At 32.7% G+C, this 15750-nt stretch overlaps 1 protein-coding gene across 4 annotated transcripts in view; it reads right to left on the bottom strand.

Annotated features, from left to right (window-relative positions):
- Nup58 (nucleoporin 58) overlaps nucleotides 1–15750 on the bottom strand; it is a 53469-nt gene that overhangs the window by 29741 nt on the left and 7978 nt on the right. For all 4 annotated transcript variants that reach the window (XM_058580785.1, XM_046448056.2, XM_058580783.1 and 1 more), the window contains 7 exons: nucleotides 13626–13775; nucleotides 12898–13035; nucleotides 9374–9484; nucleotides 7241–7265; nucleotides 5730–5795; nucleotides 3775–3949; nucleotides 632–711 (listed from right to left, as the gene is read on the bottom strand). In XM_058580785.1, the coding sequence (XP_058436768.1) occupies nucleotides 632–711; nucleotides 3775–3949; nucleotides 5730–5795; nucleotides 7241–7265; nucleotides 9374–9484; nucleotides 12898–13035; nucleotides 13626–13775 (745 nt within the window). The remainder of the gene's footprint in view (nucleotides 1–631; nucleotides 712–3774; nucleotides 3950–5729; nucleotides 5796–7240; nucleotides 7266–9373; nucleotides 9485–12897; nucleotides 13036–13625; nucleotides 13776–15750) is intronic.

The following is a 15750-nucleotide window of genomic DNA, read 5'->3' as shown; positions in this document are numbered from 1 at the left end:
GCTGAGCACACTGCTTGGCAAATAGGAGACACCTGGTATGTATCAGCTATTATCTGTAGTAACATAGTAGGATAGAAAAATAGAGACAAAAATCTATACCACATGTATGGAACTAGGTGGATATACAACATGAAGTGATTCAATTAGCAGTGGAATTTTTTCTCTAACTTATCTGTGTTTTCTAATTTTTCATCCTCAATGTCATTAGCTATGTAAATAAATAAAATTTATGCAAATAAGTAAAAGAGTTAAAGTATAATTATTATGCCCTGTTTAAGGATAGGACTATCATAAAATTAATTTTAATTTAAAAGTTCTAATAGAAAAAATTAAAATTTCTTTTACCTGCAAACTTAATAAAGTAGAATACAAATTCCATGACATTAAAGTATAACTGCATAAAACTGTTTAAAAGTTCAGATCTTAGCCTTTACTCATCCTGAAGTAAAAAGGAAACACTAAACTACCCTCTTAAAGGTTATTAGAAATCAATTTAAAAGTCCATGTGAAGTGTTGATTAACTCAGTATATGCACATAATAAATGAAACGGTCTTAGCTTATCATATTATTACTACTGATACACTTTCTTAAAATGGGAAACATTTGTTTTTAAAAAAACCAATAACTTACTCAGCAGGAGCTGTATTTTCATGCTGAAGTCCAGGTGGTGTTTTTTGGGTTCTTAAAGCTATTTCAGCATTCTTTAACTCCTAATATGTCAAAGGTTTAAAAAACAAAAAAAGCCATTTTAGAGTTAAGCTAAAAATACGAACTATTTCTGAGCTAAGATTTCAAATAATACCAGTTCATGTTTTAATAACACCACGGATGAAGTTATTTTATAAGAAAATTCTAAAACCTCTTGAGAGCAGACAATTAAACTTAACAAGATTTATAAGATTATAGTGAACTGGGCTAGGGCTGTAGCTCAGTGGCAAGAGCACTTGCCTAGCATGTGTGAGGCACTGGGTTCCAATCCTTGGCACCATATAAAAAACTAACTAAATAAATAAATACAGGCATGCTATCCATCTACAACTATTTAAAAAAAATGTCACTGGTAAATCCAGTCCCACCTGATTTTGTCTGATAGACAATTTAAAAACAAAAGATTATAATGAACTGATCTATTTTAAGGTTTCTGAACAATTCGTAAATTCATCTGTAGTGAAAAGATTGGGCTACTACTATTTGAAGCTGACATGGGCAACAATTAACATCCAACGCTTATTATGTACAAAAATCTATGCTGAAGGGTTCACTTATACCACCTTGGTTACTTTTAAAAAGTAAAAGTAGGAAATGCTTTTCTTTTTATAGATGCACAAATGGAGTTAGAGACATAATTTGTTCAATGCCATGTTGCCACGACACTTGAGAACTGAATGTTGGCAGCTCAATTATTTTAAATGTTATTCACTGCACAATTCTTGTATTACCTTCTACTATTCCTAGAAGCCCTGGACAGTTCTGGACCATTCAAGACTGACGCCTACCCACCTCTCTAAGTACTGACTCTTGTCAGGCCCAGACATCTGTAATACTAAACTGCTTGCAAATAATCAAACATGCCTATGCCATGCCTCTTTGGCCTTGCTCATTCCTACCTACCAGCGTGTAAAATACATACATTTTAAGACTCAACATAAAGGTCTCCACTTAAGCCCTCTGTAACTATACCTATTATTTAAACATGACTGATTTAATTCTCTCCCAGTTCTCTTGATCCTCACTGCTTGGCACACATAGATTTAAAAAAAAAAAAAAATTCACTAAGTGACTGGACAGCTAAACTCAGCAATTTGACTTAAATGGTACCCATTTGATGACCATTGCATTCCACTGTCTTTCATATCCCTATGCCCCCCCCCCATTTATTTAAACTCAAGTTATTTGCCAAAAAATGAGGTATTAAAAGAATTCACTTCCATAAGATTTTGGTTCACATCATGCCTAACCACAGAATGCTTCTATTACCCAAAAGGCTGCCTTTGATGAAAACGTTTTGGGGTTAAATAAGATTGATAACTATGTCACGAGGGATTCAGAACACTGTTTTTCAACTGGTAAATCTCTAGACACTGCATAGAGTACTAGGTTCCTTTATAATGGAAATAATAGTAATCATAAATCAAATTTCGTTGATATAGCCTACGTTTTCTAAATTCAGTTCATTTACCCTTAAGGAAACTTTGACTCCTATCCTCTTTCTTTGCAAACCTTTTTGCTCTTCTTAAATCTTTTACCATTCCATTTATCCCCCACTGTCTTTTTATTACTAGAGATGATCAACAAGTCTTATATAACAGGTGTCCCACATATATTTGTGAATGGAATTATCCAGTTTTAGAATTACAATGGGTCCCATCAGAGTCCATCTCACTCTGCGTTTGTTCCATTATTTTTCTACTTATAACTTACATGATTTCATATATTTTGCATACAAAATTTATGATTTCATGTAATTTATGTAACATTTAATCTGAGATTTTCCAAATGACCAGGAAATCTGAGAAAAGATAAAAGTCTTAAAATTCTCTTTAAACATAATAGTTTTAGTTACTTGAGTAACATGGTATTTAAAAAGCAAAGGTATTCTCTAATAGTTGACTTGAAGACATGTTTTAAAATTTTACATATAACAACATCACTAGACGGGCACAATGGCACATGCCTATAATCCCAGAGGCTTGGGAGTCTGAGGCAAGAGTTCAAAGCCAACCTCAGCAAAAATGAGACACTAAGCAAATCAATGAGACCCTGTCTCTAAATAAAATACAAAATAGGGCTGGAGAGTGGCTTAGTGGTCAAGTGCCTAAGCTCAATCCCCAGTATCCCCACCAAAAAACAATATCACCTATGAGCATAGCACTCATTGATAAGCTCACAGTAAAGGCATATCCTATGCAGTTTATCAACAGATAGGAACAACTTAAAGGGAATGTTGTCCAGATTGCCACAATGATATCAAGTATGTTTTATAATTATGACATATAAAATCCAAGTAAATCATCAACCATCATTCTTCTTCACTGCAATAGAAAAGAATTATATATTTTATTTAGTATGTATTATATATTAGGCCATGGGATAAAAGCAATTAGACAAGAATGACAGAAAATACTAACCTCATTATGATTTTTATTAACTAAGATATAACCAAGACTAACAAGTGTTCAGTGAAATGAATCTATAAAGCGTGATATAATTTTAATTTAATAAATGATATGTTAAAAACATTTTCTGACTAGGTATTCTTTCTCTTATGAACAGACCAATTTAGTCAGCAGGCACTTATGTAAACAAATTAGTTAAGGCATAAACTCAAACTAGATCAGCAAACTGAATTCAGGCTGTTCAACTTATTAACAAAGTTCTCTGCCTCTTGTCTTATTTACATAATAACAGTACCTTACTTCAAAGGACTACCATGAAAATGAAAGCAGATTAACAAATATCAATAAATTGCTTAGGATACAGTGTTATATAGAGCAAGCATTAATAAAAACTAGTAACTACTATTATTTATTAAAGTAATTTAAAAATATATGATAGGCTGGGGATATTTCTCAGTAGTAGAGCACTAGTTTGGCAAACATGAGACCCTGGGTTCAATTTCTAGCATCACAAAAAAACATTTTTTAAAGAAAAAATATGATCTACCTGGTTTTCTCACAGTATGTATGTATCACCTTTAAATAAATCATTATTTCCATTTTGGAAAAAAAACAAAGCAAAACATTCTATGGTAAAATGGCTGTAATTCAGTATACCTGAGCAGTTTCTACTTTCAATTTATCAATATTAAGAGTGTTTCTCTGTAATCCACTGGCAGCCAATGATAGAAGTTGCTTCAGAGCTTTAATATCTTCTTGTACTTTAAGCATTGCTTTTGAAGACATTCTACTAATTTCTTCTTGGACCTGTTTTTGTTCCTTCACAAATTTCCTTTACAAAAAATAAATGATAGATAGATAAATAAATAAATAAAACTGAGAATTTAAAAACTGTGGTACTGGCAAAAAAACAAAACACTTAGGATCAATGGAATAGAAGACCCAAAAAAAAGACAAACCCATAGAAATACAGTCATTTGATCCTTGACAAAGGCACCAAAAACTTACACTGGAGAAAATATAGGGTTTTTAACAAATGGTGCTGGGAAAATTATATATGCATATGTAGAAGAATGAACCTAAATCTCTCTCATACTACAAAAAAGTCAATTCAAAATAGATCAACCTGTAATCCCAGTGGTTCGGGACGAGGCAGGAGGATTGCGAGTTCAAAGCCAGCCTCAGCAAAAGTGAAGCACTAAACAATGAGACCCTGTCTCTAAATAAAATCCAAAATAGGACTGGGATGTGGCTCAGAGGTCCAGTGCCCCTTAGCTCAATGCCTGGTACAAAAAAAAAAAAAGATTTAGGAATTAGACCACAAACTTTGCAACCCCTACAAAAAAATGCTGGGGCACTCCAACATAAAGGCACAGACACAAACTTCCTTAGAAGGACCCCTAAAGCTCTGGAAATAATACCAAGAATCAACAAATAGAGTGGCATCAAATTAAAAAGCTTCTGCCAAGCAAAGGAAACAAAAGAGCATGAAGAGAAAACCCACAAAATGGGAGAAAAATCTTTTCCAGCCATTGTTCTGATGGTATTGATATCAAGAATATAAAGAAATCAAAAAATTTTAGAAAATCAATAAATGGACAATTGAACTAAACAGACATATCTCAAAGAAGACACACAAATGACCAACAAACTTATAAAAAGTATTCAGCTTCTTTAGCAATCAGAGAAATGCAGATCAAAACTACTCTGAGATTTCATCTCACTCCAGTTAGAACAATCACCATCAAAAATACAAATAATAAATACTGCGAAGAATGTTGGTGGAAAAAGAACACTCATACACTCTTGGCAGAACTGCAAATTAGTACAACCACTTTGGAAATCAGTATAAAGATTCCTCCACCGACTAAACATGGATTCACCATATGACCAAGCTATATCGTGCCTCAGTATTTATCCTAAATAATTAAAGTCAGCAATACATGCATCCTATGTTGCTAACAGTGCAATTCACAGTAGCCAAGTTAAGAAACCAGCTTATGTGTCCATCAAGAGATGAATGGATAAAGAAAATGTGGCATACACATGGAATGGAGTTTTATTCGATTGTAAAGAATGAAATTCTGTCATCTCCAGGAAAATGGATGGATGGAACGAACGTAAAAGCATTATGTTAAGCAAAATAAGCCAGATTCAGAAAGTCAAGGATTATTATGTTTTCTCTTATACATGGAAGCTACAGAGAAAAAAGGGGGGAAAAAGGAGGGAGGAGGGCAAATCTCATGAAAACAGAAGGTAAAGCTGGAAAGGGGAGGTACCGGGGAATGAAACTGATTAAATTATATGCACGTACAAATATGTTGCAATGAATTAATTCAATATGTAAAATTATAATGCACCAATTAAAAGACTAATCAATTAAAAAATAAGTTTGTCAGAAAGAAACAAAAGTAAAAAATTCATCCATAATTTACACACTAGTTTATAGAATGGCAGTTACATTAATTTTAATTGCTTTTCAACTTTCTCTTACTTTTAAAAACATTAACAATTTAACCCAAGTTAAAATGTTTAGAAAGAAAAGATGTTCCCCCTAAAATGTAATCTAGAATTCTTTGAGCATTATTTATTTAAATATATTTGACACTCACTGGAGATTTTCAACATCCTGGCAGATGACAGGAGGTAGATTTTCATCCTTCAGTGCCTTACTATCCCTAAGAAAAAAAGCCACAAATGTATTAATACCATTCAGATTTTAGAAAGTTGACATTAAATTTTACTATACTATATGTTAAGATTCAAGAAAATATTGCAAATGTTCTCTACTTAGAGCTTCCTTGAATGATTTCAAAATAAAAAAAAAAATTTCCTGACCTAGTTCCAGCAATTTATTTGAAATTGACATTTCTTAATTAAGAAGACTGGCAGCTACTATAAATATACTTAAAAGCTTTTAACTAAATTCTAAGGAAAAAAGAAAATACTAATGACTGGATGAGATGCTGAACTAAATTCCCTCTGGCTAAAAGATTCTATGACTGACATTTTATTCAGTTTGAATAATTAAAGCATTAATAACACAAAGTCTATATAACTTCTCATGAGATGCTCTAAATACTTTATTATAACTTCAGTTTGTTCTTCAACATGCATTGAAATGGGAAAATAAAAGCAAGGGACAGTTTAAGGGAAATACAAATAATTAATGAAGGCAGAACAACTAAAATTTGGCATGCTATAATGAAATCATGAGTTAGATTTTATAACCTTAGACAGATCTCAGTCTGTTCCTTCATTTCAATTTTTTAAAGTTTCAGATTCTAGAGCATTTTGTATTTTGAGATTAGGGACACTCAATGTGTATATTCCATATAAATATCCCCACGTCTGAAAAAGTCCAAAATCTGAAACACTTCTTGTCCTAAACATTTTGTATAAGGGATACTCAATCTGTATTAGGCTAAAATATACACAAGAAGTTTGTAGAACAGCAAATTTGATCATTTATTTATAAATAGCTTATTTAATACAAATTGTGTGAGAAAACATAATTTGCAATAAAAATAATGACCAAGTTCAAATATATATTTCAAATGTATGTATGTATGTGTGTGTATATATATATATATATATATATATATATATATGATGTATATGAAAACTATTTTCTTTAATGAAGATACCAGTAAATAAAAAATAGTCCTGGCATAATAATTTACATATGTAAGCAAGATGTTTTAAGGGCTGCACCATATAATCCATGGTTCAAGATGTTTTAAGGGCTGCAAATTACATACTATTAAGCTTGTGCTTAATTAGCATGCACCAAGGCCTTTGGTTCAAAACCCAGCACCAGAAACAAAAACAACAAAAACTGACAAACTTATATGCTTATTTACATTATCTGGGGAAAATGTCAATCACCTTTCTAAAAAGAAATGTTTTAAAGTTTTTTAATAACTAAAAATTGAAGATGTGATGTGACCTATCACAATCTTTCTAGAACATACATTTATTATCTTATTTTTGACGAATGCTTGTTAAAAGTGTCTCTTCCTTCTAAATGTGTACCTGGTTCTATGTATTTCCAACTATACCATCTGCCTACAAATTTAATAAATAAAACTCTTGATTAAAATATTTTAAATTATAAACTTACTCTGGTCTTGTTCCTGTTTTGTCACCTAAAAAATTCAAGAAGTTTCATGTAAAAATAGGTAATGTAACAACATATTCCAAACGTTTTAAATGAACACAAATTAAGGTATAAATATAAATGGAAACATTTCTTAGCTTGCCTCTTAAACATTGCTCAATGAAATGACTTGTTATGAACGCAGTGTTATCAAGGAGATGTGTACAAAGCCAACGTGTTCCACAGCTGATCTGCACCTACTTCTTTCAAGGACATAGTTTTCTTTTCTCAACTAAAAATTTTCTCAATTGTTCCATAAAAAATATCCAGTATGAATAGTTTATATTCTCTACCAAGTTAACTCTGGGTAACTCTATCTGACACTTTTTAAGGCCCTATCAGGATTGAACACTAAGTCAGATTAGCATCCTGAATTTCTCCAATTCTTTAAAACAATCTGTCAATCCCTTAAAACAAGTACATTGAGAGCACTTTTTGGATCACACTCTCAAAAAACAATGAACATCAGTTTTTTAAATCTTTGCTAATCATGTAGCTAAATGGTGCCATTTATTTTTATCTTAGCTTGTATTTCTTAGACTAGTGAAACATAATATATTTTTCAAATCTTCATCTGACAGGTTTATTTTTTGTGAATTGCATACCTGTGTAATTTCTACATTCTTCATTTTTTTGCACATTTCTCTTATGATATTTCTCTTATTAATTTCTAAGAGCTATTTCAACACTTAGTATATTAATTATTTATCTCACAAATATTTATATCTGTTCCTAAAATTTAATCTATAAACAATCTGAATTTCAGAGATATTAAAATGTGAGAAAGTAAGCATCTAAAAATCAAGTATTTTATTTTTAATGTATTATTTGCCTTTCATCTTTATATGCAAGATTTCACTTTTTTCATCTTTCATCTGACTAGTTTATTTTTCCATAAATATTTGGAATATTTCATTATAAAAATTTTTTCATTTTAACATTTCTGAAACTGGCACATTTCTTCTATAAATGCCTTAATAATGGTAATAAAAATAGGGCTTTAATTTTGTTTTGCCAAATAATTCATCAATTATTTTCTACTAATATACTATTTCATTGGTATTTCATTTTATTTATGTACATACAAAAAACTAGAACTTGGGCCTATTTCTAGACTGCCAAGGACACCTTACTGGTCTACCTTGCTTTGCCTCAGTAATATACCCAGACTACTATATAACTTCCCAACACTTCTCCATGCTGCTTCTCTCTCCTTCCTACAATTATTTTCTACCTGGCTGCCAGAATGCTTACTCTTAAAATACAAATCTCATCAATATCCTTTAGTAGAGTCTAGTGGTCATCAGTATAGTGACAAAATTCAATGTTGCACAGAAAGTTCTTCAAGACAGCTGGTATCTGACCTTTCTGCTCTCTGGCTATACTAGCCTTCAATTAGTTCTTCAAAAGAGAAGACTTTCTTGATTCTAGTCCACACCAGCCTCCCCTTCTTTACCAATTACTGTTTCCTATCACTCTCCATCTGGTTAAATCCCACCAATAGTAGAGCTCCTAAGCTAACTGATATAGCTACTAGAAAAAGAAAAAATTCTGTAGATTAACACAACAACAACAAAAAAATCCTTTGACCAATATAACAGATTAAAGGGAACTGAGATGTGGTACATGTGATCATATGCATTTATTTTTATGTATTCTCTTTGCTCAACTCAAGCTCAAGCACACTATGAGTACAGGATGGTGTGGATAGAGGTAGAAAGGGGAAATTAAGTCCTTATATTTCTCATACTCCTCTCTAAAGCACCTAGCTGAATTACACTGCCAAATGCTTTTGATATGAGTAACAACATATTACAAAATATATACTATGATGACGCCAATATAAAAAAATATTAACAAAAATATTAAGTTGGATAAATAAGAGATACACATATACATTTAAGTGATCTACAAAAATTAAACCTTAATCAATACACAAAATTTGCACAATGCTAATGCTAATGTAAAACAAACTTAAAAGTAAAAACTATACTACTGAATACATAAGTAGAGATTTTTCAGACATAGGAATTTTGAATAATGTGGAAGTTGCTTAACAGTAGTGTTAGAAGACAAAATTACAGTAACATTACTTACTCTTTTTATCTGATGAGCTACTAAAATCTATACCACCAAGGCCTTCATTGCCTGCAGCTGAAGTAGCTGCTGTAGTTCCCAAAGTCAGGCCTAAAGCATTTTGTCCAAGTCCTACAAATAAACCAAATATTACATACAATTTTAATGAAAGACTTTACCAGAATTTCCTCTTACTAACCAAAGTACTCAAATGCTTTTAAGATTTTTTTCATAATTGATTTAGGAGGGCTGCAGTGGTGGCTCAGTGGTAGAGTGCGCGCCTAGCATGCATGAGGAACTGGGTTCAAACCTCGGCACCACATAAAAACAAACTAATGTATCCACCTAAAAAAACTAAAGATACATAAATAAATAAGTATTTAAAAAAAAATAATTGATTTAGGAAAATATCAAGGAACAAGTCTGGAGCATGCTTTGGGCAAAGATGGTATATGTAGTTTGGATAATGTGATGTTTCATTATTAAAAAGATCAGAATATGTGTTAATTCAATATATGTGGGCATTCAATGTTTGTTACTTTTGAACCTTTTCTACAAAAACAGTTTAAGTTGTATTGTTTTCAGAGAAGTCAGTCTTATCTTCCAAACATATTTTGGAACTACACACTTTAAAAATAATCCAGTGTTAATTTATAAACTTTGAGCATAATATATATTAAGTATAACTGCATACTTCCAAGTTCTTTTCAGAAAAGTTATTTTAAAAAGAAATGCTTTAATTTACCTATTTAAAAAGAAATGCTTTAATTTACCTGGCTATACTAGCCTTCAATTAGTTCTACAAAAGAGAAGACTTTCTTGATTCTAGTCCACTACAGGCTTCCCCCTCTTTTTTTACTGTTTCCTATCACTCTCCATCTGGTTAAATTCCACCAATAGTATAGCTCCTAAGCTAACTGATATAGCTACTAGAAAACCTGGCAAAAGGAATCAAAATGACGACAGTTAATTCTAAGTCATTAATTTATATTTGAGCCAAGTAGCAAAATTTCAAAGGTCCTATGTTGAGGGACTGGGATCGTGGCTCAGCAGTAGAGCGCTCGTCTAGCACATGCGAGGTCCTGGGTTCGATCCTCAGCACCACATTAAAAAAAAAATAAATAAATAATAAAGGCGTTGTGTCCAGCTACTTCTAAAAAATAACTATTAAAAAAAGTCCTGTGTTGATAAACATATATTTCTAAAATCCATGCATTCCTAAGATAATACCATCTATTTTTTAAAAAGAGAAAATATTTAATAAATATACCTAAAATTTTGATTTAAATTCTGGCTATGTGTCAGAAAACAGCTAAACAAAGAATTACTCTATACCAGACAAGCATCCCTAATCCAAAAATTCAAAATCTGAAATGCTCTAAAAATCTAAAACTTTTTGAGCATTGTGTTCATGTTTGACTGGTGAAGTCTATGTAAATATTTTAAAATCCAAAAAATTCCAAAATCTGAAACACTTCTGGCCTAAACATTTCAAAAAATGGATACTTAACCTATGATAATTTTTTAAAAATTCAACAACACATTTAGATTAAGTATAAGCATTAAATATTAAGAGTTTGAGAAGAATCAAAGCACATCTAAAAACTGGGTAAGAAACATAAAACAACCCTCTCTCTCTCTTATTACTACTACTTCTGCTACTATTACTCATACTACTACTTGCGGTTATTGGGAGTCAAACCCCAGGTTTCACGCATGCTAGGAAGCACTCCATCATGGAGTACTACCTCCCCACCCCTCTCTTATTACACAGATATTAAATAATTTCAACATAGTCATTGGCAAAATACTAAAATATCAATTCATGTGGCAGAAAATACTGAATTAGTATTTTATATATCAGGTTAATTTCTATTTTCTTGCTTATTATGAAATTTGCCTCATATTAAGGATTCTATAGTTTTTTTTTTTATTTATTTTTTTTTTAGTTGTAGTTGGACACAATATCTTTATTTATTTTTATGTGGTGCTGAGGATCAAACCCAGTGCCTCACACGTGCGAGGCGGGCGCTCTACCACTGAGCTACAGCCCCAGCCCCTCTATAGATCTTTTAAATATTGGTTATAGCTAATGACTGTATAAAGAAATGAATATTTTGAAAAGTCAATGAGGGCATTGTGGGAGTGAGAAAAGCTTTTCTATTATTTGAAGAAATTGTATAATTATTTCACATAGCAGTGTAACATCAGGAATTTCTATTTAGCTAGGCGTAGCAGAGCACTCCTGTAGTCCCAGCTATTTGGGAGGCAAAGGTAGGAAGATCACTTGAGTTTGTAAGTTCAAGACCTGGGCAACATAATGAGACCTCAACTACAAGAAAAATAAAATAAAATAAAAAGAATTTCTGTTTAAAAATGCACAAATTAGGAAATGCTAATCTATCAAACTCAGAATTTCCAGTTACACTTGATTTATAATGACTATTTTACTTTCAGAAGTTTTGCAGGGCCCCTAATATGTGCCTAATACTTCACTTGGTTGAACAGGAGAAAAGAAAGGAAAATGACTTGACTTTTTCTATTAAAGACACTATTTCTTTTTTGTCCTTTCTTCAGATAACAATTTGATAAAGAGGATTTTCAGGTCAGTGGAATGGGAGGGTAAGGATGGTCAAAATAATCTAAAGAAAATTATAGTGTTCTAGTTTGTATTGATATCTCAAATACTAATCTTTTTGTTATTGTCTAATTTTGTAGATACTCACAATATCTTGTAATATCCAAATCATGAGATGACTGTAACATGCAATTTTTACAGGATAAATATTTAAACATCTCTCATAAAGACTGATATAAAAGTAAAATGAAAAAAAAAAAAAAATAACAGAAAGAAGAGGCACATGGTTTTCTAATACCCTTTCCTGAAATTCCATAATGGAAAGTCATTCCTAGAACTAAGACTTTACAAGTTGCCTTACAGTGAAGTAAGCTATAAATGACTCAAAACAAATTTTTTTTTCTAGCTTGGGAATCCACCCAAGCCTTTGTACATGCTAGATAAGCAATTCTACCACTGAACTAGACCTCCAATTAACCCCAAACTACTTAAATGCCACTTATTTTAAGTTTTCTGACTCCTTTTTTGTGGAGGAAAGAAGGATGGGCATTGAACTCAGGGTTACTCGGTCACTGAGCCAAATCCCCAGCCTTCTTTTGTGTTGTATTTAGAGATAGGGTCTCCCTGAGTTGCTTAGCGCCCCTCTGTTGCTGAGGCTGGCTTTGAACTTGCGATCCTCCTATCTCAGCCTCAAAAACCACTGGGATTACAAGCATGTGCAAATGCACCTGGCTTTCTGACTCCTTAAATAGGCTTGCTTCTTTATCTAATTTGTCAATATTGAGAAAGAGAAAAATGTATCTCTAAATATGACTAAAAGGTCCAATTATGTATGAAAACCAATTTTACATTAAAGGAAAACATACAGATTAAAGAGGAAAAGCAAACTGGTTAAAAGGCAAAAATAAAGATTAAATAATTTAAATACAAATACTTACTATTCTGTAGAGTAAATATCATCAATTACCTGATGCTGCTGTGTTTGTACTCTGGAAAAGTGAACCTCCCAAACCAGCTAAGGCTCCCCCTAAAGAAAGGCCTGTTGATGCAGCTGTAGTTGTGGCTGTTGTTCCTCCCAGATTATTTAGAGTAAATCCAGTGGATGCTAATGAAAAATGAGATACTAAGCCTTCAAATGGCAACATTACTTACGTACACCATAGAAAAATACAAGTAAAAAAATTTTAAGTTGATTTTCATGATAAAATTGGCTCTTTGCAAAATCTACTCGCTAAAGATAAAAATTATATACACTTTAGAAAAGAATAGTAGCTATAAAGCATAAACTGAGAGAAATAAGGGCTTCAGGTAATATTAGAACAGTACCAGGTAACTGATTCCATACAAGTGTTTCCAACCCAGGCTTCCAATTCCACTTTTACAATTAAACAAATTCTAAGCTAAGTAAGGTTTATGTAACATTTTTATCCTTCCTTGTCATAAAATGGCTCCTTGAAAACAAAGCAGATATTAAAAGCTTTACATTTTACCTTTCTAATCCTGTCCTTTGCTCTACTCTGTAAATAAAGAAGACATTCCAAGACGTTCCCTGCTGCAGTAATGGCCAACACTGACTTGTCTTTACAAACAAAAAAAAGGACTGGGATGTGGCTCAGTGATTAAGTGTCCCTGGGTTCAATCCCAGGTACCAAATAAATAAAGAAGGAAAAGTGGGTATCTATGTTCTCTACTCACCTGCTGGAGTTGATGTCAGAGCAGATGAAAGAGTGAGACCGCTTGCTGAGGTAGAAGTAATAGGAAGAGCAAATGGTGTGGCAGATGCTGCAGGTTTATTGAATCCTAAACTGAAGCCAGTTGTAGATGCAGATGTAGTGGCTGGTGTTCCTGTTTTAATAGATAAAATCCAATTTTACCTTAAGTGTATACATATCATATTGGTTTCAATCAGGATCCCTATAAGTTTGTGATCCTATTTTGTGTCAACAGAATAAGAATACATGTGTATGCATGAAAATTAAAACAGAGGTTAGAACCAAATCATGGTGAATTCAGAAAAAAAAAAGGTCCTTTAGATTAAGAAAGGTGAAAACACCCCAATCAATATAATATTGTAATCAATAAATTCAATACCTAGATTTATATAAAACAGTATTTATCCTTTTTCCCCTTTACTCTCAAAAGAAAAACAGTCCCTCTCCTCCAAGACTATGCAAACATTCTCTAATCCTTAAAATACTCTTCTTTCTGGGTCCTGTCAGCTCTCAGATATCTTACTACTAGTTTCTGTGCTATTCCTTTCCCATATTCTTTTGTAGATTTCCTTCGTCTGCTGATGTCTTGATATTCCCTAGGGTTCCCTTAATGTCACCCACTATGGGTACATGAGACTAAAATGTGCATCTACCTGAATGCCCATTAGCTGGCTCTACCTTTCCAAAAAAACCCCAAATAAATCTAATTTTGCTAAAGCTCCAGGCCCACCAAGGTCAATTCAATTATTAAAGCCAAAAAAGCCACGATTTTTTTTCACAGTCCTTCCTTCCTCTGAATTCCACTGGCTATAAATCCTGCTAATTCTATTTCAGAAATATCCCTGGATTACAGGCATTCTCAAAAATCTTAAATTAAACCACCTCTCAAGAACTACAACAACAGACTTAATTTCTCTGCCAATCTCTTCTGAACTCTATTTTTGGCATTATCCCAGTTACCTTAAAAACAACATCCTGGTGACCCTACCAACTTATGGTTCCAATTAACTCTAGATTGTTCTACAATAGTCTAAAAATCAGGCACATAAGTGACCTTCTAATCTGGTTCCAACCTGCTCTCAAATCTCAATTCTTCCTACCATTTCCACTTTTGAATCCTAAGCCCCATGAACAAAATGTTTTTCTTATTCCAATGGAATAAGTTTTATGATTGAGCAAACACTGCATTCTACTTCTGTCTGGAATATTTTCTGTCCCAAAATAACCCTATTTTCTTCTTGCTTTTCCTTTCATTGTATCGTCCTATGTCTATGAGATATTTATCAAATTACACAAGACCATATTATATACCTGCTTACCCCTGTCATCTCATATTAGATCAATGTCTTGCATGTACACCCCAAATTTCCTGACTTCACCATCAATACCATTCTCACCAACACCATTGCAAATACAAGCTAATATTGACTTTCAAGGCATCATGCATACTCATAATCACACAGAAAACAATAACTATTCAAACAAGAAATCCATGAATGACCCACATTTGGGCTTCTCCTGAAACCACTGAGAAAAAAGAAGTCAGAAACTATGCTTCTGGATTGCCCTGATTACAAGTTCCTGCGAGAGCACAGTACTCCAAAATTATGTATGGATGGGTTTTATAACCTCAGATAGTAAGAGGAATCAATTACTTGCCCTCAGCCAATCCTGTCCAAAGCTCTGGTGACAAACAGATGTGTTTTCCATTGATGACAAGCTAACAGCATTCAAGTGAATAGTCAATCCTTAACCAATTTAAGAGCTTTTCAACATCCTTTCATTTTTTCCTTTCACTTTACTGTCACCCATTGTGAATAATGGTTAAGAGTCAAAGCAGGATGAAACCTAGTTATTTACATTCTCGTAAGCATACCACTACAGAAACTATTATGTTTCTGAGTGACAAGGGAATCAAAGAACTTTTTAGTCCAGTATCATTATTATTTTCTTTTTCAGTACTGGGGATCAAACCCAGGACCCCATACATGCTAGGGAAGCAATCTTCCACTATGCTACACCCCAGCCCTACAATATTTTATAGACAGCTAAGAGCTTTGTCACTACATACTTTATAAGACTGTCTAAGGCCTCCAGAGATTAAGACT

Source organism: Marmota monax, unplaced genomic scaffold, assembly GCF_021218885.2.
Source record: "Marmota monax isolate L192 unplaced genomic scaffold, Marmota_monax_Labrador192_F-V1.1 WCK01_AAM20220418_F8-fsc00043, whole genome shotgun sequence".
NCBI classification, from domain to species: domain Eukaryota; kingdom Metazoa; phylum Chordata; class Mammalia; order Rodentia; family Sciuridae; genus Marmota; species Marmota monax.
This window is presented reverse-complemented; position numbering and strand designations above follow the sequence as displayed.